This window comes from Salmo salar, chromosome 02 (genome assembly GCF_965601325.2).
Source record: "Salmo salar chromosome 02, fSalSal1, whole genome shotgun sequence".
NCBI classification, from domain to species: Eukaryota; Metazoa; Chordata; class Actinopteri; order Salmoniformes; family Salmonidae; genus Salmo; species Salmo salar.
Genome location: NC_138292.1, coordinates 40,507,076 through 40,530,026, shown reverse-complemented (window position 1 = coordinate 40,530,026; position 22,951 = coordinate 40,507,076). Strand labels below are relative to the sequence as shown.

Genomic DNA, 22,951 nt, shown 5'->3' with positions numbered 1-22,951 from the left:
CACCTGGAATGCTTTTCCAATAGTCTTGAAGGAGTTCCCACATATGTTGAGCACTTGTTGGCTGCTTTTCCTTCACTCTGCGGTCCAACTCATCCCAAACCATCTCAATTTGGTTGAGGTCGGGGGATTGTGGAGGCCAGGTCATCTGATGCAGCACTCCATCACTCTCCTTCTTGGTAAAATAGCCCTTACACAACCTGGAGGTGTGCTAGGTCATTGTCCTGTTGAAAACAAATGATAGTCCCACTAAGCACAAACCAGATTGGATGGCGTTTCGCTGCAGAATGCTGTGGTAGCCATGCTGGTTGAGTGTGCCTTGAATTGTAAATAAATCACAGACAGGGTCACCAGCAAAGCACCCCCCACAGACTAAAGGACAAATTTCCAGCGGTCTAATGTCCATTGCTCGTGTTTCTTGACCAAAGCAAGCCTCTTGTTCTTATCGGTGTCCATTGGTAGTGGTTTCTTTGCAGCAATTCGACCACGAAGGCCTGGTTCACGCAGTCTCCTCTGAACAGTTGATGTTGAGATGTGTCTGTTACTTGAAGTCTGTGAAGCATTTATTTGGGCTGCAATTTCTGAGGCTGGTAACTCTAATTAACTTATCTTCTGCAGCAGAGGTAACTCTGGGTCTTCATTTGCTGTGGCAGTCCTCATGAGAGCCAGTTTCATGATAGCGCTTGATGGTTTTTGCGACTGCACTTGAAGAAACATTCAAGTTCTTGACATTTTCCGTATTGACTGACCTTCATGTCTTAAAATAATGATGGACTGTCGTTTCTCTTTGCTTATTTGAGCTGTTCTTGCCATAATATGGACTTGGTCTTTTACCAAATTAGGGATATCTTCTGTATACCCCCTTACCTTGTCACAACATAACTGATTGGCTCAAACGCATTAAGAAGGAAAGAAATTCCACAAATTAACTTTTAACAAGGCACACCTGTTAATTGAAATGCATTCCAGGTGACTACGTCATGAAGCTGTTTGACAGAATACCAATATTGTGCAAAGCTGTCATCAAGGCAATGGGTGGCTATTTGAAGAATCTCAAATATAACATTTATTTTGATTTTGGTTACTGGTTTTGGTTACTACATGTTTCCATATGTGTTACTTCATAGTTTTGATGTCCTCACTATTATTCTACAGTGTAGAAAATAGTGAACACAAAGAAAAACCCTTGAATGAGTAGGTGATCTAAAACTTTTGACCGGTAATGTACATTGTACAGTTGAGAACAACTCGGCTAATCCTAACTGAGCCACATACTGTAAAGCAAAGTATAAATTCTGCCAGTGTAGTTTGGCTGGCTTTAGGAAGGGGACTCAGATCATCGATCCCAACCCTTTATTCACAGCCACTTAGACTTTAAAGTCCTTATCGCCTATGAAGTTATTCTGCTTTAGGGGGACTGAGCCATGGGACAATGGCTATCAGTAGACAAACCTGAGGGGCTTATTTAAGTGTGATAGGAATCACACCATCGAAAGACGATGCCTCCTATATTTATAGATTGGTCACTAGGCTAGCCCTACTTAGGTACAACAAAAGCCTCTTCATCAAATCAATACCTAGACAGTGCTGCTTGGAGCTCTGCAGTGAAGAATAGCGGGGGTAGGGGATAAGGTGCGTTCGTCCCAAAGTGTCTGTCGATTCAACTTATTGCCACCAGATGGGATCAGTTCACCTGATTCTGAATCAGTGGAAGTAAAGGCACTGCGGTCGAAATGGTGGTGGAAATCCAAACTAAGTGAGATAACTAAAAATCCTAAGGGTTCATATCTCAGACATTCTTCTAATGAGGCTGGATAGGTGACATGCCTGCCTGACTGCTAAACCAGTGGTGGTGGAAGGAAAGGATTCAGGGGGTAAAATAATTTACATTGGCTTACTTACACAAGCAGGAAGACCAAAGTGTCCCGAGCATGACGCCTCCGTTGGATCAATATTCTAATGAATCTAATTTACATGGAGGCAGCAAGTGAGCAGCTTGTAAAAATAAGAGCAAAAAGTGAACTCAGAGATGGGAGGAACTATTATTGGAAGAGACTGGGCAGTTGTAGGGCCTGGATTCGCCCAACAGAGGGCACTGCATGTGACCACTGTGTTTTCATTAATGCCTGCAAGCAGATCAATGGCTTTATATGTTAAATACCTTGGACATAAGGGCACACCACCGTAGCAATATGTTTTGCAATAGAAGACAAAAACAAGCGTTTCTTATTGGACATTACATCCCTGCCTCCTGAACAAGACCCAGGTTAGTGAAAAAGCACGGTTTGCTCCAAACTTCTGAACTATTTTGCAGTATGGCAGACTTTGAATTGCTTTGTTCTGTTGACTCTAAAAACAACATTATAAACTGGGTGGTTTGAACCCTGAATATTGATTGGCTGACAGCCGTGGACTATCAGACCGTATACCACGGGTATGACAAAACATTTGTTTTTCCTGCTCTAATTACGTTGGTAACCAGTTTATATTAGCAATAAGGCACCTCGGGGGTTTGTGGTATATGGCCAATATACCACGGCTAAGGGCTTTGACCAGGCACTCCGCTTTGCGTTGTTCTTAAGAACAGCTACCCCCCCCGGGCCTTATTGCTTAATTATAACTCTTTTGCACGCCATAAAATTACAGGACACCTGTCATTTCCTTTGCAAAAAGAGACAGGTGACAATTTCCATTAGTCTCCATTGGCACCACCACTCGTTGCCTAGTAACACAGCTAAGGTAGGAGAGGGAATGTGTTTTTTTCCTCCAGTATACCTCCACTGGAGCCTTATGTTCAGCTCTCTGACCACCACTAATTCTGTTTTCTACGTAGATACAAAGACGTTAGTTCTAATGGGGTGTATTCCAGAGGGGACAAAAATGCAATTTCAGAATGTGAAAGTTGTGCCCCTGTTGGTTATTACATTTTAGTTATACCATGGCATTGTTGAATAATTAGCTAGGAAGGCATTCTAGAGTGGGCATTACATGTAGATATACAGGACAGTTGGAAAAGATATTGGACACCTCTGAAGTAGTTCCAACAATAGGCGCCTTTTTCCCCATTCTAAACCACTGCACCAAGCAGACTATACTTGCTACAAAGTTACAGAAAGCCAAAACAGCCATGCAAACCGAAATAGGATACATTGTAAACGCAGGTCCAGCGAGGGAAAACTTAGCTAGCTAGATAGCATGAATTTGCTTTTGCATAGAATTCTTTTGCAGCATCTGATGACCTAACGTGGTGAGTGATGAACATGAATTTCTCCGGTTCTTCATGACGCAGTTGAAGCTATGATGTCAAATCCTCCCACGTGTTTGTAGTTTGACCAGCTTTTTTCAGCAACTGGTATTGTTGAATTTGTTTGTCATATTGGCAGATTTGCTAGCAACAAACTATTTAGCCACAGTAGCTTCTAGCCTAGTGTTTGATATGCAAATATCATCTCCTCTACTGTAATGAACAGTGTCTCCTTAAGGACAAAGCTACTCTTCAACGCCAGGCAAAATCGCAAAGAATGGACAACTGGGTCATGTCTTTGGCAACCTAGCCTTAGTGGAGTTGCCAACAACCAGATGTTCTGAAAACCGGATGTGGGAACTCCGCTCAGAAGTTTATCTTCCGCTTGCTATGTTGGCTACCTAACCGATAAAACTAATGACCAGGTTTGGTTGGAGGATGAAAAAGAATGAATTTACTTATCAAAATTAAAATATCAATTAAAACATGTAATTTCTACCAGTAAATATGGCGCTTTTCAGTATTGTTTTCTCTGGCAACTGTAGTATAAGCGGGATAAAAGTCATCAGTTATTTACAAGATAATATACAGAGCATCAGCGTTTATCCCTTAACATTACTCTGGTAGAGGGCCTTTGTCATGTCAAATGTGTCCCAACATTCTAACGGCAGTGACACCTGGGTACTGGCACCAGATTCTTCCTCACCTTGTGCTGCCTCTCCTTGGCAGGCTTGGTGTTGACCTTTCTCCAGGCGTCCAGCTCTTTGTCCTTCTGGTCTAGGTAATAGCCTCGTACAGGGTCTCCTCCATTGTTAGCAGGGGCTCTCCAGGTGAGAATCATCTCAGAGCCAGTGCAGAGCAGCAGGGCGATGGCAGAGGAAGGGGATGGGGCGACTGGGAAGGGGAGATGTATTTGAGAATAAAATTTGGGCATGCTATACTTTTCCTCCAGCTGCCCAGAGACAAACAAAAAAAGTATTACATTTACATTTAGATAGATAGTTTAGATGGATAGTGTTTTGAATAAATAGCTAATCAGCTTCTATTCTTCTGTATTCCATTCCATTCTTTTCTATTCTGGCCACTTCCATGGATCCGGTCAGTTAATTTAAGATCACACAGGGTTCCAGACACAAAGTATTGGACTACAGCCATAACATCAACTGATCCGAGTCCAGATTCGGAATCTGGCATCACTGTGAGTGGCAAGCTAAAATGAGCGGTCATTACAGTGTAGCAGCCTGCAGAGTGCATGTTATTATTATTATCAGACATACTATTATAGGGTGAGACAGCAGTGAGAGGAGTCCGTAGTTATTGATCAGGTTCCTGCCTCATCACAAGTCTATGCATTTCACTGTGTTTGTGGACAAACCAAAATAAATCAGGAGCCTACCCATTAGATCTAATACCTGTCATCATGTAATGGGTTCATGAGGCTGTTAAGAACTAATGGTGAATTGAGATCAGGAATAGATTGATGAAGAGAAAGGAGAATACAGAGAAACAAGCCTTGGCTACTAACAAAGACTGACTGAAAAAGAAAATGGACCCCAACTTATTTACATGATCACTTAATATTTCACATTACACCTCCTTATCCCGTCAAATTAGCCAGTGAAAGTATAAATAAGAGATCACTATGAAAGCATTCACAGGTATAAACACATTTCCCTGTGTCACGACGTGGCCCTTTTGGGTGTATATCGTGACCCCTCCCCCTCTCAATCTCTCTCCCACCACAGGTTTTACAACGGTCGTAAATTCCTGGGAGAAACTCTTTTTGCTGCCATGGAGTATTGAGGGAGCACAAAGACATTCTTCTTGACAAAACTCCTAAACCCCAAAATTTGAGAATTAAAAAATATTTATATGTTTGAGAATGTGGGAATGGTCCGTGGACACTTAAGGGACAGTCATGTCGAGTTTGTTTCATTTGGTGACCTCATGAATGACAGGAAACACACATTACTGTGTCTTTCTTTGTGTACACTTCTCAATTATGGGGTTTGCGTCTGATGGTTGTATAAAATATATGATTGAATATGAAACTATTTGTGAGAAGATGTAATGTGATGTTGGCCTTCTAAACGAGATACTTGTTTAGAACGCCCCTGTGAGCCCAGACATTACATCAGGCGTCATGGAACCGCCCTCCAAGGCGAGTGCTTATAAAGGACTTCTGACAAAATGTACATTAGTCAAAAACACAGGGACGGGAGTTCCCACGTTGAAATGGCTGGAACTCTGAAACTTTCAACAGAGAAGAAGTACTACTCGATGCCAATGAGACCAACGGTAAGCCGGACGTCTCGAATGGCTAAGAAATCTACAAACTAGAGTCAAGATAACGCTAGACGAGGTCCCCACGTTGGAATGGCTATCACTCTAGAGACCAAAACATGCTGGGTGATGCTGGTGTGTGAAGTAGTTTAAACTACAACTCCAGGACAAGACCAGAAAACATGGAAGCTGTCGCTACATGTTGAAGTGGTTGGCAACTCTACCAAAGGACAAGACCAGAGAACGTGGAGATCATTCCCACGTTGAATTGGCTAAGAAATCTACAAACTAAAGAACAATTATTCAAGCTGGATTTGTTTAAATACTTTAGTCTGGTAAACGCATCCGATCTGAGAACATTTCCTAATGGTACTCTGAAGTATCCATTATAACAACCTACCACAGACATTGATCTCTGGTGGACAAACCAGAGGCTTTCTGTCAACTGACTATCCAGCAGACGGACCAGCGATCGCAGAGAGGGACAGCAAAGGCATACACTTGTAAATATGAAATTTGCAATTTCATTTCGAATGAATGGTTGTTCATGTTCAAAGTATTAGCAATTTCTATGAGTGTAGTTATCAACTGTATTACAGTGAATCCTCTCAGAGCTTCCCACTCATGAACTGTTCCCACCCCTTTGCTTTGTCTACCAAGCTGTTATATCGGCTTAGCCCACAAGGGACTTTTCTATCATGTCAGTAACCAATGTATGACCTATTGTGTGTGTGTGTTTATGTAATTCTGTGATTGATTAAGTTAGTTAGTAAATAAATAATTAAGCCAATTTGTATATCGCTGATTCATGATCTGTGCTAGAGTTCGTGCAGATATCCAAGGGTTTACGACATTCAGAATATGACTGATGAGGTAATAATACATTAATAGAAGACTGTAATTGATAAGATATGATATATTCGTGAAATTGACACTCTAAAAACAAAAATTTTCCGTGGTGCCCTGACTTCCTAGTTAATTACTATTCCGTGATTTGTTGAAAACAGACGGGGAAAAAAGGGAGCAACTATCTGAACTTGTCCAATAAGAAACACGAGTTCTATTTGTTTCATTATTTCAGTTTGCCCTAATGAATATGTCCCCGGAGCATGTCCACCATTGTGGGTCAGTCAGCAGTTTTTGTCTGGTACTCACTGAGAGCTGCTTTCACCAGGATAGGGGGAGACTCGTTGGAGTAGATACTGTTCCCAGCTCGCCCCACAGACTTCACTCTGAACACATACTCCTTCTTCGACTTCAGACCATGGACTGTAAACCTGAGAGGAAAAAACACCTCATTTAGGCCTAGGTGTTGCAATGTCAAATTTGACTATTCATATAGCCCTAATGCCTAAGCATTTCTTTCCACATTGGGATGGTTCTATGGACTAAAAAGCAATTTAACTGGAAATGTCAATGGAGCAGGACTAGGCTTAATCTGTGTCCTGGAAACTATCCCATCATGTTCTGTTGTAGAATTAGTGGCAAGAGAGAAAACTACAACATTTATCCAATGCACAATATAAACAGCTTTCAAAAAAGAGGAGCTCGGTTCATTTAAATGGCACAGTGAGTTCAGCACTGTACGTGGTGTTGGTGGTTGGTTTGTTGTTGACCGTCCTCCACTCTTGCTTCCCAGCCTCGCTGTAGTACAGGTAGTATCCCAGAATGCCTTCTTTCTCCTTGGGCTCCTGCCACTGAAGCAGGACAGCAGAATCTGTGTCTCGGATGGCCAAGACGGAGGTGGCTGGAGCAGGAGCAGCTAACAGGATAACACAGTGAGCTCAGCTGATTGGCACACTCTTAGGAAAATAAAAAACATTCTATCTAAAGCCATCCCTGTTTGAAAAAACTTTCTTCCATAGAGAAGGTACTGAAGGAAGAACCAACCTTGATGAAAATGGTTAACACTGTCCCTGTAGAATAACCCTAGAACTGTTTTTTATTTATAAGAGAATACACAAATCCATATCAATGGAACTAGTATAACATTAAAGAAAGAATAAGTTTATTCCTCTCCCTCACCTTGGGGTTGTCCCAGTGAGATTGGCGGGCTCGGCTCTGAGGGTTCGCTCACGCCAAACTTGTTGACGGAGCGCACCCGGAAGCAGTAGGACTTCCCCTTCTGTAGGTTAAACATGGGGAACCTGGGAGAGCCCACCGTGATGTCCATGCTGGCCAGCTGCCAGCTGTTTTTACCTGCAATGGACTGATGGACAGAAGGAAGTATGAACAGAGAGACAGGCAGGCAGAAAGAGACACAGAGGTAGATGGAAAGAGAAGTAGGCAGAAAGACAGACATACAGTGATTAATCAAATTGTTTCTCACTATTATTTATCTTTTCTCCTGCTCCATTAACTTGGCTCCCATATCTTTTAATCCTTTTTAAAATGTACATTTGAATAAAACCCAGTGTTAAAAGGAGATCAGCGATTATAAAGCGCAAGCCCAAGGGCAAGCCCAGGAATATTTGAATATTTGAATATTCCTGGGCAGAACAGAAGCGGGAGATCTTGGTAATTTCAGATGCTTTTGATGGATTGGACAGTTTTATTACAGAGTTACTTATAAAAGTCCAATAAAAAGCAATTTCCTGTGGCAGTTTGCCGCTTTTCTTCTCATTATTGTAATTGCAAGCTGTTGGGCATCTAGCATGCAGAGTCCTGGTTGATATTGAAGAACTGGGGCACTTTGGGGGAGATGTAAAATGAATGATCCACCCCCCCCCCCCCCCCCCCCCCAGGACTTTGATAAACCAGAACTTTGACAAACTTTAGTCATTGTAAGACATTCATCAAAATAGGACCGCTTGTGTCCTTTATAGTTTGGTGGCCATGTACGAACACACCCACAACATGTACTATAAAACCTCCTTGACGTTAAAACTAAACCAGAAGAAAACTGTGGCTAATTCACAACCGTGAACCTAGAAAACCAAGAGTTATACTTTTAATCACCCCCAAATCCTAGAGAGAGAGCTTTGACCCAGCTAACAATTATGGGGAGAGAGAACGTTTTTGTAAAGTTACAGGTAATGTCCAGTTGTCCAGTTTTCCGTTAGTTAGGGGAACATTCTATCTCTGTTAGCTAAAACCTTGTGAGAAACTTTTTAGCATGTTTTAGTGTTAAGGTTAGGCGAACATTCCCTTAATGTCAAACAGAATGTATCAGATTATACAACATTAATGTTCTATACGTGTTTTATGGGACTTTGCAAGAACATTAACACGTCCAGTTTTCGAGGGTTAGGAGAATATTCCATCAACGTTTCGATATCTTTAGGGCATGTGCTTATTGGGCCAGAGGCCCTGTCCAGACAAAACCCTAACCCCCCTCCCTAGGCACTTATGTAGATCTGAAACAACCGGTTTGGTAAATACACTTTGAAGTAAATCTCAGCTCTGTTAAAAGTACACTCAAGAAAACATTTTATTGATCATATGTGAGTTCAAATCCCAGGTCACGACATGTTGAATAATAATTACTGCATAAATGAACATGCACAATATAATCATGTGTGTTAAATATGTAAGTTGAAAACACTATGTTAAAAGCACCTGTGTGAGTGAGTATCCCTAACATTGCCAACAGACAAAGAGCTATGAATGGGTCAGTGGCTCACCAATCAGGGCCTTGATTGGCTCGGCATCAATAAGTGACGTGTAATAAAAAGATTTGGAGGGCACATGAATGTTCTTGCAACGTTTTCATTTAACTTGTCTAGAACATCTTGTGTTCTGAGAACATGGTCACCATGTTCTGTGTATGCTTGGTGGGACTTTGATGCAATATTCTCCTCACCCAACAGACAAACTGGATACCTAAATATCTTGCAACGTTCCAATGAAATGTGTCTAGAACATACACAAAACATTAGGAACACCTTTCTAATATTTGAGTTCCACCCCATTGTGTCCTCAGAACAGACTCAATTCATCGGGGCATGGACTATACAAGGTGTCGAAAGCGTTCCACAGGGATGCTGGCCCATGTTGACTCCAATGCTTCCCACAGTTGTGTCAAGTTGGCTGGATGTCCTTTGGCTGGTGGACCATTCTTGATACACACAGGAAATTGTTGAGCGTGAAAAACCCAGCAGCGTTGCAGTTCTTGACATACTCAAACCAGTGCGCCTGGCACCTACTACCATACCTCGTTCAAAGGCACTAAAATATTTTGTCTTGCCCATTCAGCCTCTGAATGTCACACATACACAATCGTTGTCTCAAGGCTTAAAAATCCATCTTTAACCTGTCTCCTCATTTTTTACATTTTAGTAATTTAGCAGACGCTCTTATCCAGAGCAACTTACAGTAGTGAATACATTTCATAAATCTTATTTTTTTCCCCGTACTGGTCCCCCATGGGAATTGAACCCACAACCCTGGTGTTGCAAGCATCATGCTCTACCAACTGAGCCACACGGGACCATGTCCTCCCCTTCATCTACACTGATTGAAGTGGATTTAACAGGTGACATCAATAAGGGATCATAGATTTCTCCTGGATTCACCTGGTCAGTCTATGTCATGGAAAGAGCAGGCGTTCCTAATGTTTTGTACACTTAATATCTTAAGTTCTGAGAACAAGGTAACCGCGTTCTGGGTATGTTCTGGGTATGTTCTATTTGACATTAAGGGAATGGTCTCTTGGAATCATTCCTTGCACATCACAGGAACGTTTGTTGTTAGTTCATGAGAAAGCAAATTAACTAGTGACAAAAGAGCAACTTCAAGGTCTCTCAGTTTTTAACGAGTTCACCGATGCCCACCTAAACTGACACCGGCAGCCATATAAGTGTTTTTCCCCCTCCCCTTTAATCTTTAATTAGCATAATGGTTAGAGCTCTTCATTAACTCCGAAGCTACAACAGTAAAACAGGTCAATGGGCAGCTGTGGGCTGACGCTACATGCACTAAGATGGCCGGGTTGAGGGTTAATTGGACCTGCGTTTTAATGAATGTTTAGCTGGTCTGTGCGTGTGTGTGTGTGTGTGTGTGTGTTTCTCTGTAGGCCTTAACTCACCCGCTCCACATAGAAGGTAAGTTGCTCCTTGCCTCTGGGCTCCGGCTCAGTCCAGCTAAGCACGGCGTAGTTGTCACTCACCTCACAGGCATGGACACCAGTGGGAGGGAATGGGACTTTCATCTGACCTGAGGTCAGAGGGAAGAAGGGAGGATGGGTGTAGAAGATAGTAAAGACAACAGGGTCATGGTCAGAAGGAGAAAACATTTTGAGACGGGGAGGTATTCTATCTGAACTTGTCCAATAGGAACACATATTTTCATTTTCCATTGCAAATAGTTTTGCTACAGTGTACCCTGCTAAACAAGACCCAGAGCATTGGATCACATGACCAAGCAAGGGTCAGATATAAAATATGTTTTTTTTCTGAGAAACGCACAGACTGTGTCATGACACACACACACACACACACACACACACACACACACACACACACACACACACACACACACACACACACACACACACAGTTATTGATGAATTGAAACCTAAAGTTGTACCAGGGTGCCTCGAAAAAGAGAGTATGGCAGTCTGAGGCAAAGATAGTACTTTATTTCTCATCATAATAGTACACCATTCCCTTGTGTTTCCATGGTGTTTGCCTCCTCCTCCCTCTTTGAGCTACATCAGGGTCATGTTATGATCTCTATTCAGAGAGAAGCACTCTGACTACCCTGGGCTATAATGTGCATTTACAAGGACACCATAGAGAATAGTCCACCAAATGGAACAAAGTACATTGCTTTCACAAACCTATTACATGATGGAAGATATGAAGAAACATGACGTTGTTATATACTGCTCAAAAAAATAAAGGGAACACCAAAATAACACATCCTAGATCTGAATGAATGAAATAATCTTATTAAATACTTTTTTCTTTGCATAGTTGAATGTGCTGACAACAAAATCACACAAAAATAATCAATGGAAATCCAATTTATCAACCCATGGAGGTCTGGATTTTGGAGTCACTCAAAATTAAAGTGGAAAACCACACTACAGGCTGATCCAACTTTGATGTAATGTCCTTAAAACTAGTCAAAATGAGGCTCAGTAGTGTGTGTGGCCTCCACGTGCCTGTATGACCTCCCTACAACGCCTGGGCATGCTCCTGATGAGGTGGCGGATGGTCTCCTGAGGGATCTCCTCCCAGACCTGGACTAAAGCATCCGCCAACTCCTGGACAGTCTGTGGTGCAACGTGGCGTTGGTGGATGGAGCGAGACATGATGTCCCAGATGTGCTCAATTGGATTCAGGTCTGAGGAACGGGCGGGCCAGTCCATAGCATCAATGCCTTCCTCTTGCAGGAACTGCTGACACACTCCAGCCACATGAGGTCTAGCATTGTCTTGCATTAGGAGGAACCCAGGGCCAACCGCACCAGCATATGGTCTCACAAGGGGTCTGAGGATCTCATCTCGGTACCTAATGGCAGTCAGGCTACCTTTGGGGAGCACATGGAGGGCTGTGCGGCCCCCCAAAGAAATGCCACTCCACACCATGACTGACCCACCGCCAAACCGGTCATGCTGGAGGATGTTGCAGGCAGCAGAACATTCTCCACGGCATCTCCAGACTCTTATGTCTGTCACGTGCTCAGTGTGAACCTGCTTTCATCTGTGAAGAGCACAGGGCGCCAGTGGCGAATTGACCAATCTTGGTGTTCTCTGGCAAATGCCAAACGTCCTGCATGGTGTTGGGCTGTAAGCACAACCCCCACCTGTGGACGTCGGGCCCTCATACCACCCTCATGGAGTCTGTTTCTGACCGTTTGAGCAGACACATGCACATTTGTGGCCTGCTGGAGGTCATTTTGCAGGGCTCTGGCAGTGCTCCTCCTGCTCCTCCTTGCACAAAAGCGGAGGTAACGGTCCTGCTGCTGGGTTGTTGCCCTCCTACGGCCTCCTCCACGTCTCCTGATGTACTGGCCTGTCTCCTGGTAGCGCCTCCATGCTCTGGCCACTACGCTGGCAGATACAGCAAACCTTCTTGCCACAGCTCGCATTGATGTGCCATCCTGGATGAGCTGCACTACCTGAGCCACTTGTGTGGGTTGTAGACTCCGTCTCATGCTACCACTAGAGTGAAAGCACCGCCAGCATTCAAAACTGACCAAAACATCAGCCAGGAAGCATAGGAACTGAGAAGTGGTCTGTGGTGTCCACCTGCAGAACCACTCCTTTATTGGGGGTGTCTTGCTAATTGCCTATAATTTCCACCTGTTGTCTATACCATTTGCACAACAGCATGTGAAATTTATTGTCAATCGGTGTTGCTTCCTAAGTGTACAGTTTGATTTCACAGAAGTGTGATTGACTTGGAGTTACATTGTGTTGTTTAAGTGTTCCCTTTATTTTTTTGAGCAGTCTATTAAATACCATAGGCAAAATTGCCACGGGGGTCTTGTAGTAAAAAAAGATAGCGAAAGATAAGTGTTTCCAATGACAACGGTGTGCACAGTGTGATTTTCACCAATTGTTAGTAGGCATTGCCTGTCTGCTAATTGGTTAATGATGTCATTGGAAACGTGTATCTTTTTTTACTACAAAACATAGAAACGCTCCATTTTCACATACAGTGGGGGGAAAAAGTATTTGATCCCCTGCTGATTTTGTACGTTTGCCCACTGATAAAGAAAGGATCAGTCTATAATTTTAATGGTAGGTTTATTTGAACAGTGAGAGACAGAATAACAACAAAAATATTGAGAAAAACGCATGTCAAAAATGTTATAAATTGATTTGCATTTTAATGAGGGAAATAAGTATTTGACCCCCTCTCAATCAGAAAGATTTCTGGTTCCCAGGTGTGTTTTTATACAGGTAACGAGCTGAGATTAGGAGCACACTCTTAAAACCTCTCTGGGCTAGGCGGGACGAAATCGTCCCACCTACGCAACAGCCAGTGTAGTCCCGTGGCGCGATTTTCAAATACCTTAGAAATGCTATTACTTCAATTTCTCAAACATATGACTATTTTACACCATTTTAAAGACAAGACTCTCGTTAATCTAACCACACTGTCCGATTTCAAAAAGGCTTTACAACGAAAGCAAAACATTAGATTATGTCAGCAGAGTACCCAGCCAGAAATAATCAGACACCCATTTTTCAAGCTAGCATATAATGTCACAAAAACACAGAAGACAGCTAAATGCAGCACTAACCTTTGATGATCTTCATCAGATGACACACCTAGGACATTATGTTATACAATACATGCATGTTTTGTTCAATCAAGTTCATATTTATATCAAAAACCAGCTTTTTACATTAGCATGTGACGTTCAGAACTAGCATACCCCCCGCAAACCTCCGGTGAATTGACTAAATTACTCACGATAAACGTTCACAAAAAACATAACAATTATTTTAAGAATTATAGATACAGAACTCCTCTATGCACTCGATATGTTCGATTTTAAAATAGCTTTTCGGTGAAAGCACATTTTGCAATATTCTGAGTAGATAGCCCAGCCATCACAGCTAGCCATTTAGACACCCACCAAGTTTAGTCCTGACCAAACTCAGATTTACAATTACAAAAGTTTGATTACCTTTGATGTTCTTCATCAGAATGCACTCCCAGGACTGCTATTTCAATAACAAATGTTGGTTTGGTCCAAAATAATCCATCGTTATATCCAAATAGCGGCGTTTTGTTAGTGCGTTCAAGACACTATCCCAAGTGTAAATAAGGGTCACGAGCATGGCGCAATTCGTGACAAAAAAATTATAAATATTCCATTACCGTACTTCGAAGCATGTCAACCGCTGTTTAAAATCCATTTTTATGCCATTTTTCTCGTAAAAAAGCGATAATATTCCGACCGGGAATCTGCGTTTAGGTAAACAGAGGAAAGAAAACAAAGCATTCGGTCGACGCGGGCACGCGCCTGAGTCTCACAGTACTGTAACCAGCCACTATCCAAACGCGCTACTTTTTTTCAACCAGAGCCTGCAAAGCCACGATTCAGCTTTTTCCCGGGCTCTGAGAGCCTATGGGAGCCGTAGGAAGTGTCACGTTACAGCTAAGATCCTCACTCTTCAATAAACAGAGACAAGAAGAACGACACCTTGTCAGACAGGCCACTTCCTGCATGAAATCTTCTCAGGTTTTTGCCTGCCATATGAGTTCTGTTATACTCACAGACACCATTCAAACAGTTTTAGAAACTTTAGGGTGTTTTCTATCCAAAGCCAATAATTATATGCATATTCTAGTTACTGGGCAGGAGTAGTAACCAGATTAAATCGGGTACGTTTTTTATCCAGCCGTGTCAATACTGCCCCCTAGCCCTAACAGGTTAAAGGGAGTGCTCCTAACCACAGCTTGTTACCTGTATAAAATACACCTGTCCACAGAAGCAATCAATCAATCAGATTCCAAACTCTCCACCATGGCCAAGACCAAAGAGCTCTCCAAGGATGTCAGGGACAAGATTGTAGACCTACACAAGGCTGGAATGGGCTACAAGACCATCGCCAAGCAGCTTGGTGAGAAGGTGACAACATTTGATGCGATTATTCGCAAATGAAAGAAACACAAAATAACTGTCAATATCCCTCAGCCTGGGGCTCCATGCAAGATCTCACCTCGTAGAGTTGCAATGATCATGAGAACGGTGAGGAATCAGCCCAGAACTACACGGGAGGATCTTGTCAATGATCTCAAGGCAGCTGGGACCATAGTCACCAAGAAAACAATTGGTAACACACTACGCCGTGAAGGACTGAAATCCTGCAGAGCCCGCAAGGTCCATTTGCTCAAGAATACATATACATGCCCGTCTGAAGTTTGCCAATGAACATCTGAATGATTCAGAGGACAACTGGTGAAAGTGTTGTGGTCAGATGAGACCAAAATGGAGCTCTTTGGCATCAACTCAACTCGCCGTGTTTGGAGGAGGAGGAATGCTGCCTGTGACCCCAAGAACACCATCTCCACCGTCAAACATGGAGGTGGAAACATTATGCTTTGGGGGTGTTTTTCTGCTAAGGGGACAGGACAACTTCACCGCATCATTTGACGGGGCCATGTACTGTCAAATCTTGGGTGAGAACCTCCTTCCCTCAGCCAGGGCATTGAAAATGGGTCGTGGATGGGTATTCCAGCATGACAATGACCCAAAACACATGGCCAAGGCAACAAAGGAGTGGCTCAAGAAGAAGCACATTAAGGTCCTGGAGTGGCCTAGCCAGTCTCCAGACCTTAATCCCATAGAAAATCTGTGTAGGGAGCTGAAGGTTTGAGTTGCCAAACGTCAGCCTCGAAACCTTAATGACTTGGAGAAAATCTGCAAAGAGCAGTGGGACAAAATCCCTCCTGAGATGTGTGCAAACCTGGTGGCCAACTACAAGAAACGCCTGACCTCTGTGATTGCCAACAAGGGTTTTGCCACCAAGTACTAAGTCATGTTTTGCAGAGGGGTCAAATACTTATTTCCCTCATTTAAATGCAAATCATTTTATAACATTTTTGACATGCGTTTTTCTGGATTTTTTGTTGTTGTTATTCTGTCTCTCACTGTTCAAATAAACCTACCATTAAAATTAGAGACTGATCATTTCTTTGTAAGTGGGCAAACGTACAAAATCAGCAGGGGATCAAATACTTTTTCCCCCCACTGTATGTTGATGTTGGGGTGGTGCTGGAAATGAATAGGAAGTTGACAAATGTTACAATTTTAAACTGCAACATTTTCTTTCTACCCCATGGCAAAAGTGTTGAAGTTAATTGTTTCCACCCCCCCCCCCCCAAAAAAAAAAAAAAACATTAAAAATAAAAAATCACTTTCCACTTATACTGTGTTTTCAAAATACCCCTCCATATAAAAAATAAATAATGTTAAACTGTATAGAATTACAGAACATGTGTTTTCAAATGTCAAAAGAATACCAAGGGGAAAGCAGAAATATGCAGTGATACTGTATCGTAACTATTCGGTGTAGGGTAAGCCACTGGGGGATACCAGTGAAAATTCTGTAGTACCATAGCTACGAACACTGTTAGTAATAATACTACAATGATGATGTATGTGGTTTCTCACTTTCCAGCTGGTCTTTGGTGATGGTGATCTCTCTACCTCTGTCCACCTTGATAACTGGTTGAGAAGAAAAAGAGAGAGAAAAATAAAGAAATGAAATGCATGATAGCACAGTGAGTAGATAACATGGAAGAAACCGTCCATACGATGCCAGCATGCCAGGGCTCAGCAGAGAGAGAAGTAGAGAGAGAGAGAGAGAGAGAGAGCTGGGGGAAACAGTCAGAGGCAAGCCAACCTTCTGGCCGTACTTCATCTGTGCCTAATGATCCACAGCATCTGACCAGCGCACCCATCTGTTCTCTCTCTCTCTCTCTCTCTCTCTCTCTCTCTCTCTCTCTCTCTCTCTCTCTCTCTCTCTCTCTCTCTCTCTCTCTCTCTCTCTCTCTCTCTCTCTCTCTCTCTCTCTCTCTCTCTCAGCCCCCACCCACATGGGCGCACGTACTCACACACACATACTGTATGTTCTCGTGCATGAACTTAGCACACACACAGACACACGCATGTGTTATATACACTCTATGTGTTCTATTTAGCCTATGTTATGTCTCTCTCTATCTAATGACCTCTACCCAGAGTGTGTTCGGTGTGTGTAGATCTGAGTGTGCAGATTACCCATAGTTCTGGTGTGTTCTAAAGGGTCGGTGGTGATGACAGGCTCAGTGGCCTTAGAGGGGCGTCCTACACCTGCCTGGTTGACGGCACACACCCTGAACTGGTAGATGGTGCTGTCACTCAGACCTCTCACAGGGTAGTGACATGCCTTCTGAATGGTGTCATTACAACGCACCCACTGCCCACTACCAATGTCACACCTAGGATTAGGGAGAGAGAGAGCGAGGGAGAGCGAGAGAGAAAGAGACAATATGAGAAGGGAAAGGAGAAGATCAGAGATTTAAAAAAATATATTTCACAACTTTATGACTTTCAAAATAGTTTTTTGCGCAACATTCCGCCATTTTTGTTATTTATCCATGAAATATAATTTTGCCATTATAAAATACATTTGTAAACATTTTCGATTGCATAAAAGAAAAACACATTTCAGCTAACAAAGGACAATCATTTTTCAAACCAAATACATCATCTCAAAATAACAAGTCTCACAACTCATTTATAAGAAAATGTGAAGAAAAGCAGCCATTGAATGCTGATAAATCAATACTGAACAAGAAGCAATGCCACCTGGGAAAGCAAACAAAGAAAGCAAATAGCTTGAGAGAACATTAAGCTGTGTATGTGTTGCTAGGCGACTGGAAGGTTAGGTCTCTCTGATGTCTTTCTCTGATGCATATATATATATATATATATCATATAATACATCACAGTGAGACCTAACATTAGTATTTTAATGTGCCCTCTACATGCTAAATAGAGAAGATGTGTATGTATGATGAAAGTATGCATACACACACACACACACGCCCGCGCATCGATCAGCTTCAGTGATTAGTGAGCACCTGTTACCTATGTGAGGGCTTTGATTCAGTTAACGCTGTGTTCCATGTTGAATTATTATCACGCATATCATCTATCTTCTTTGGGCTTTGCCAAATGGATATTACATCAAAGTTGGCTGGGGTTTTATCTCCCTGATCCAATTTCCTCACACACATCCGAGTAAGTTGTGGCCCAACAGTTTAGTCTTGTTTGCTGTGTGCTGTTGATTTGGAGTAAACAAAGATAGCTTATGTCTAAGATAACTCTTATCGTTTAGACTGAACGTACCGGTAAGCAGGCCAGGTTCAAATCAAATCAAATGTTATTAGTCACATGCGCCGACTACAACAGGTGTTACAGTGAAATGCTGACTTACAAGCCCCCAACCAACAATGCAGTTTCAAAAAATACGGACAAGAATAAGAGATAAAAGTAACAAGTAATTAAAGAGCAGCAGTAAAACAACAATAGCCAGACTATATACAGGGGGTACAGAGTCAGGGGGTACAGGGGGGTACAGAGTCAGGGGGCTACAGGGGGGTACAGAGTCAGGGGGTACAGGAGGCACAGAGTCAGGGGGGTACATTCCTGTTTCCGGTCACAACTTGCAGACTTGTTTACGCTGCTGTGCGTTTTGTTGCCGATCTTACTTTGCTACCTGACGGTTTTTTACTTTTTCATTACCGTATATTTTTACTTTTTCCCTCACTCAATTTTTTTCATTCAACTTTTTCACCCCGGAGGTTTTATCTGGACATGGTTCGTCAGGACTTCAAACAGCCGAAGCTAAGTAACATTAACATGATGCCTTCTAATTGCAGTCGTTGTACTTATAATATACAGGAGAACGATCGCCTTACGGCAAGGATAGCTGTGCTGCAAGCCCAGCTTCAGACGCAATCGTTAGGCAAGGGTAATTTCAGTGTAGGAAAGGATGAAACAGCGTCTGTGCCACCAGTAAGTACAGATAGTAACGTTAGTATAAACCCCCTCGCACGGTCCCCGCAGCCGGACAACTTTCTCATGGCTTCTGGAGGGAAACGCTGTAGGAATGCTCAACCGGTGTCGCTTATTCAGCCGACAGAAACTTTCAACCGGTTCTCCCCATTAAGCGAGTTGGAGTCGGAGGCCGAGACTTCTCTGGTCTCTACTCCTCCCGTTGTGGGGTCTGAGACGCCGACGGCTCCCACCATTAGCTCTGACAAATTGAAAACCCTAGTCATTGGCGATTCCATTACCCGCAGTATTAGACTTAAAACGAATCATCCAGCGATCATACACTGTTTACCAGGGGGCAGGGCTACCGACGTTAAGGCTAATCTAAAGACGGTGCTGGCTAAAGCTAAAACTGGCGAGTGTAGAGAGTATAGAGATATTGTTATCCACGTCGGCACCAACGATGTTAGGATGAAACAGTCAGAGGTCACCAAGCGCAACATAGCTTCAGCGTGTAAATCAGCTAGAAAGATGTGTCGGCATCAATTAATTGTCTCTGGCCCCCTCCCAGTTAGGGGGAGTGATGAGCTCTACAGCAGAGTCTCACAACTCAATCGCTGGTTGAAAACTGTTTTCTGCCCCTCCCAAAAGATAGAATTTGTAGATAATTGGCCCTCTTTCTGGGACTCACCCACAAACAGGACCAAGCCTGGCCTGTTGAGGAGTGACGGTCTCCATCCTAGCTGGAGGGGTGCTCTCATCTTATCTACGAACATAGACAGGGCACTAACTCCTCTAGCTCCACAATGAAATAGGGTGCAGGCCAGGCAGCAGGCTGTTAGCCAGCCTGCCAGCTTAGTGGAGTCTGCCACTAGCACAGTCAGCGTAGTCAGCTCAGCTTTCCCCATTGAGACCGTGTCTGTGCCTCGATCTAGGTTGGGCAAAATTAAAAATGGCGGTGTTCGCTTTAGCAATCTCACTAGTATAAAGACCTCCTCCATTCCTGCCATTATTGAAAGAGATTGTGATACCTCACATCTCAAAATTGGGTTACTTAATGTTAGATCCCTCACTTCCAAGGCAGTAATAGTCAATGAACTAATCACTTATAATAATCTTGATGTGATTGGCCTGACTGAAACATGGCTTAAGCCTGATGAATTTACTGTGTTAAATGAGGCCTCACCCCCTGGTTACACTAGTGACCATACCCCCCGTGCATCCGGCAAAGGCGGAGGTGTTGCTAACATTTACGATAGCAAATTTCAATTTACAAAAAAAAAAACAATGACGTTTTCGTCTTTTGAGCTTCTAGTCATGAAATCTATGCAGCCTACTCACTCACTTTTTATAGCTACTGTTTACAGGCCTCCTGGGCCATATGCAGTGTTCCTCACTGAGTTCCCTGAATTGCTATCGGATCTTGTAGTCATAGCAGATAATATTCTAATTTTTGGTGACTTTAACATTCACATGGAAAAGTCCACAGACCCACTCCAAAAGGCTTTCGGAGCCATCATCGACTCAGTGGGTTTTGTCCAACATGTCTCTGGACCTACTCACTGCCACAGTCATACTCTGGACCTAGTTTTGTCCCATGGAATAAATGTTGTGGATCTTAATGTTTTTCCTCATAATCCTGGACTATCGGACCACCATTTTATTACGTTTGCAATTGCAACAAATAATCTGCTCAGACCCCAACCAAGGAGCATTAAAAGTCGTGCTATAAATTCTCAGACAACCCAAAGATTCCTTGATGCCCTTCCAGACTGCCTCTGCCTACCCAAGGACGTCAGAGGACAAAAATCAGTTAACCACCTAACCGAGGAACTCAATTTAACCTTGCGTAATACCCTAGATGCAGTTGCACCCCTAAAAACTAAAAACATCTGTCATAAGAAACTAGCTCCCTGGTATACAGAAAATACACGAGCTCTGAAGCAAGCTTCCAGAAAATTGGAACGGAAATGGCGCCACACCAAACTGGAAGTCTTCCGACAAGCTTGGAAAGACAGTACCGTGCAGTATCAAAGAGCCCTCACTGCTGCTCGATCATCCTATTTTTCCAACTTAATTGAGGAAAATAAGAACAATCCGAAATTTCTTTTTGATACTGTCGCAAAGCTAACTAAAAAGCAGCCTTCGCAAATGGAGGATGGCTTTCACTTCAGCAGTAATACATTTATGAAATTCTTTGAGGAAAAGATCATGATCATTAGGAAGCAAATTACAGACTCCTCTTTAAATCTGGGTATTCCTCCAAAGCTCCATTGTCCTGAGTCTACACAACTCTGCCAGGACCTAGGATCAAGGGAGATACTAAAGTGTTTTAGTACTATATCTCTTGACACAATGATGAAAATAATCATGGCCTCCAAACCCTCAAGCTGCATACTGGACCCTATTCCAACTAAACTACTGAAAGAGCTGCTTCCTGTGCTTGGCCCTCCTATGTTGAACATAATAAACGGCTCTCTATCCACGGGATGTGTACCAAGCTCACTAAAAGTGGCAGTAATAAAGCCTCTCTTGAAAAAGCCGAATCTTGACCCAGAAATTATAAAAAACTATCGGCCTATATCGAATCTTCCATTCCTCTGAAACATTTTAGAAAAAGCTGTTGCACAGCAACTCACTGCCTTCCTGAAGACAAACAATGTATACGAAACGCTTCAGTCTGGTTTTAGACCCCATCATAGCACTGAGACTGCACTTGTGAAGGTGGTAAATGACCTTTTAATGACGTCAGACCGAGGCTCTGCATCTGTCCTCGTGCTCCTAGATCTTAGTGCCGCTTTTGATACCATCGATCACCACATTCTTTTGGAGAGATTGGAAACCCAAATTCGTCTACATGGACAAGTTCTGGCCTGGTTTAGATCTTATCTGTCGGAAAGATATCAGTTTGTCTCTGTGAATGGTTTGTCCTCTGACAAATCAATTGTACATTTCGGTGTTCCTCAAGGTTCCGTTTTAGGACCACTATTGTTTTCACTATATATTTTACCTCTTGGAGATGTCAATCGAAAACATCATGTTAAATTTCACTGCTATGCGGACGACACACAGCTGTACATTTCAATGAAACATGGTGAAGCCCCAAAATTGCCCTCGCTAGAAGCCTGTGTTTCAGACATAAAGAAGTGGATGGCTGCAAAAACGTTCTACTTTTAAACTCGGACAAAACAGAGATGCTTGTTCTAGGTCCCAAGAAACAAAGAGATCTTCTGTTGAATCTGACAATTAATCTGGATGGTTGTACAGTCGTCTCAAATAAAACTGTGAAGGACCTCGGCGTTACTCTGGACCCTGATCTCTCTTTTGAAGAACATATCAAGTCTGTTTCAAGGACAGCTTTTTTCCATCTACGTAACATTGCAAAAATCAGAAACTTTCTGTCCAAAAATGACGCAGAAAAATTAATCCATGCTTTTGTTACTTCTAGGCTGGACTACTGCAATGCTCTACTTTCCGGCTACCCGGATAAAGCACTAAATAAACTTCAGTTAGTGCTAAATACGGCTGCTAGAATCCTGACTAGAACCAAAAAATTTGATCATATTACTCCAGTGCTAGCCTCCCTACACTGGCTTCCTGTTAAGGCAAGGGCTGATTTCAAGGTTTTACTGCTAACCTACAAAGCATTACATGGGCTTGCTCCTACCTATCTTTCCGATTTGGTCCTGCCGTACATACCTACACGTACGCTACGGTCACAAGACGCAGGCCTCCTAATTGTCCCTAGAATTTCTAAGCAAACGGCTGGAGGTAGGGCTTTCTCCTATAGAGCTCCATTTTTATGGAATGGTCTGCCTACCAATGTGAGAGACGCAGACTCAGTCTCAACCTTTAAGTCTTTACTGAAGAATTATCTCTTCAGTAGGTCCTATGATTAAGTATAGTCTGGCCCAGGAGTGTGAAGGTGAACGGAAAGGCTGGAGCAACAAACCGCCCTTGCTGTCTCTGCCTTGCCGG

At 42.9% G+C, this 22,951-nt stretch overlaps 1 protein-coding gene across 1 annotated transcript in view; it reads right to left on the bottom strand.

The window, feature by feature from the left end:
• The window catches only part of myom3 (myomesin 3), an 84,161-nt gene that overhangs the window by 15,765 nt on the left and 45,445 nt on the right, over positions 1 to 22,951 (bottom strand). The window contains exons 12-18 of the mRNA XM_014166542.3: positions 17,213 to 17,412; positions 16,604 to 16,657; positions 10,551 to 10,678; positions 7,550 to 7,733; positions 7,112 to 7,286; positions 6,680 to 6,801; positions 3,948 to 4,135 (exon numbers count right to left, since the gene is read on the bottom strand). Of these exons, the coding sequence (XP_014022017.2) occupies positions 3,948 to 4,135; positions 6,680 to 6,801; positions 7,112 to 7,286; positions 7,550 to 7,733; positions 10,551 to 10,678; positions 16,604 to 16,657; positions 17,213 to 17,412 (1,051 nt within the window). The remainder of the gene's footprint in view (positions 1 to 3,947; positions 4,136 to 6,679; positions 6,802 to 7,111; positions 7,287 to 7,549; positions 7,734 to 10,550; positions 10,679 to 16,603; positions 16,658 to 17,212; positions 17,413 to 22,951) is intronic.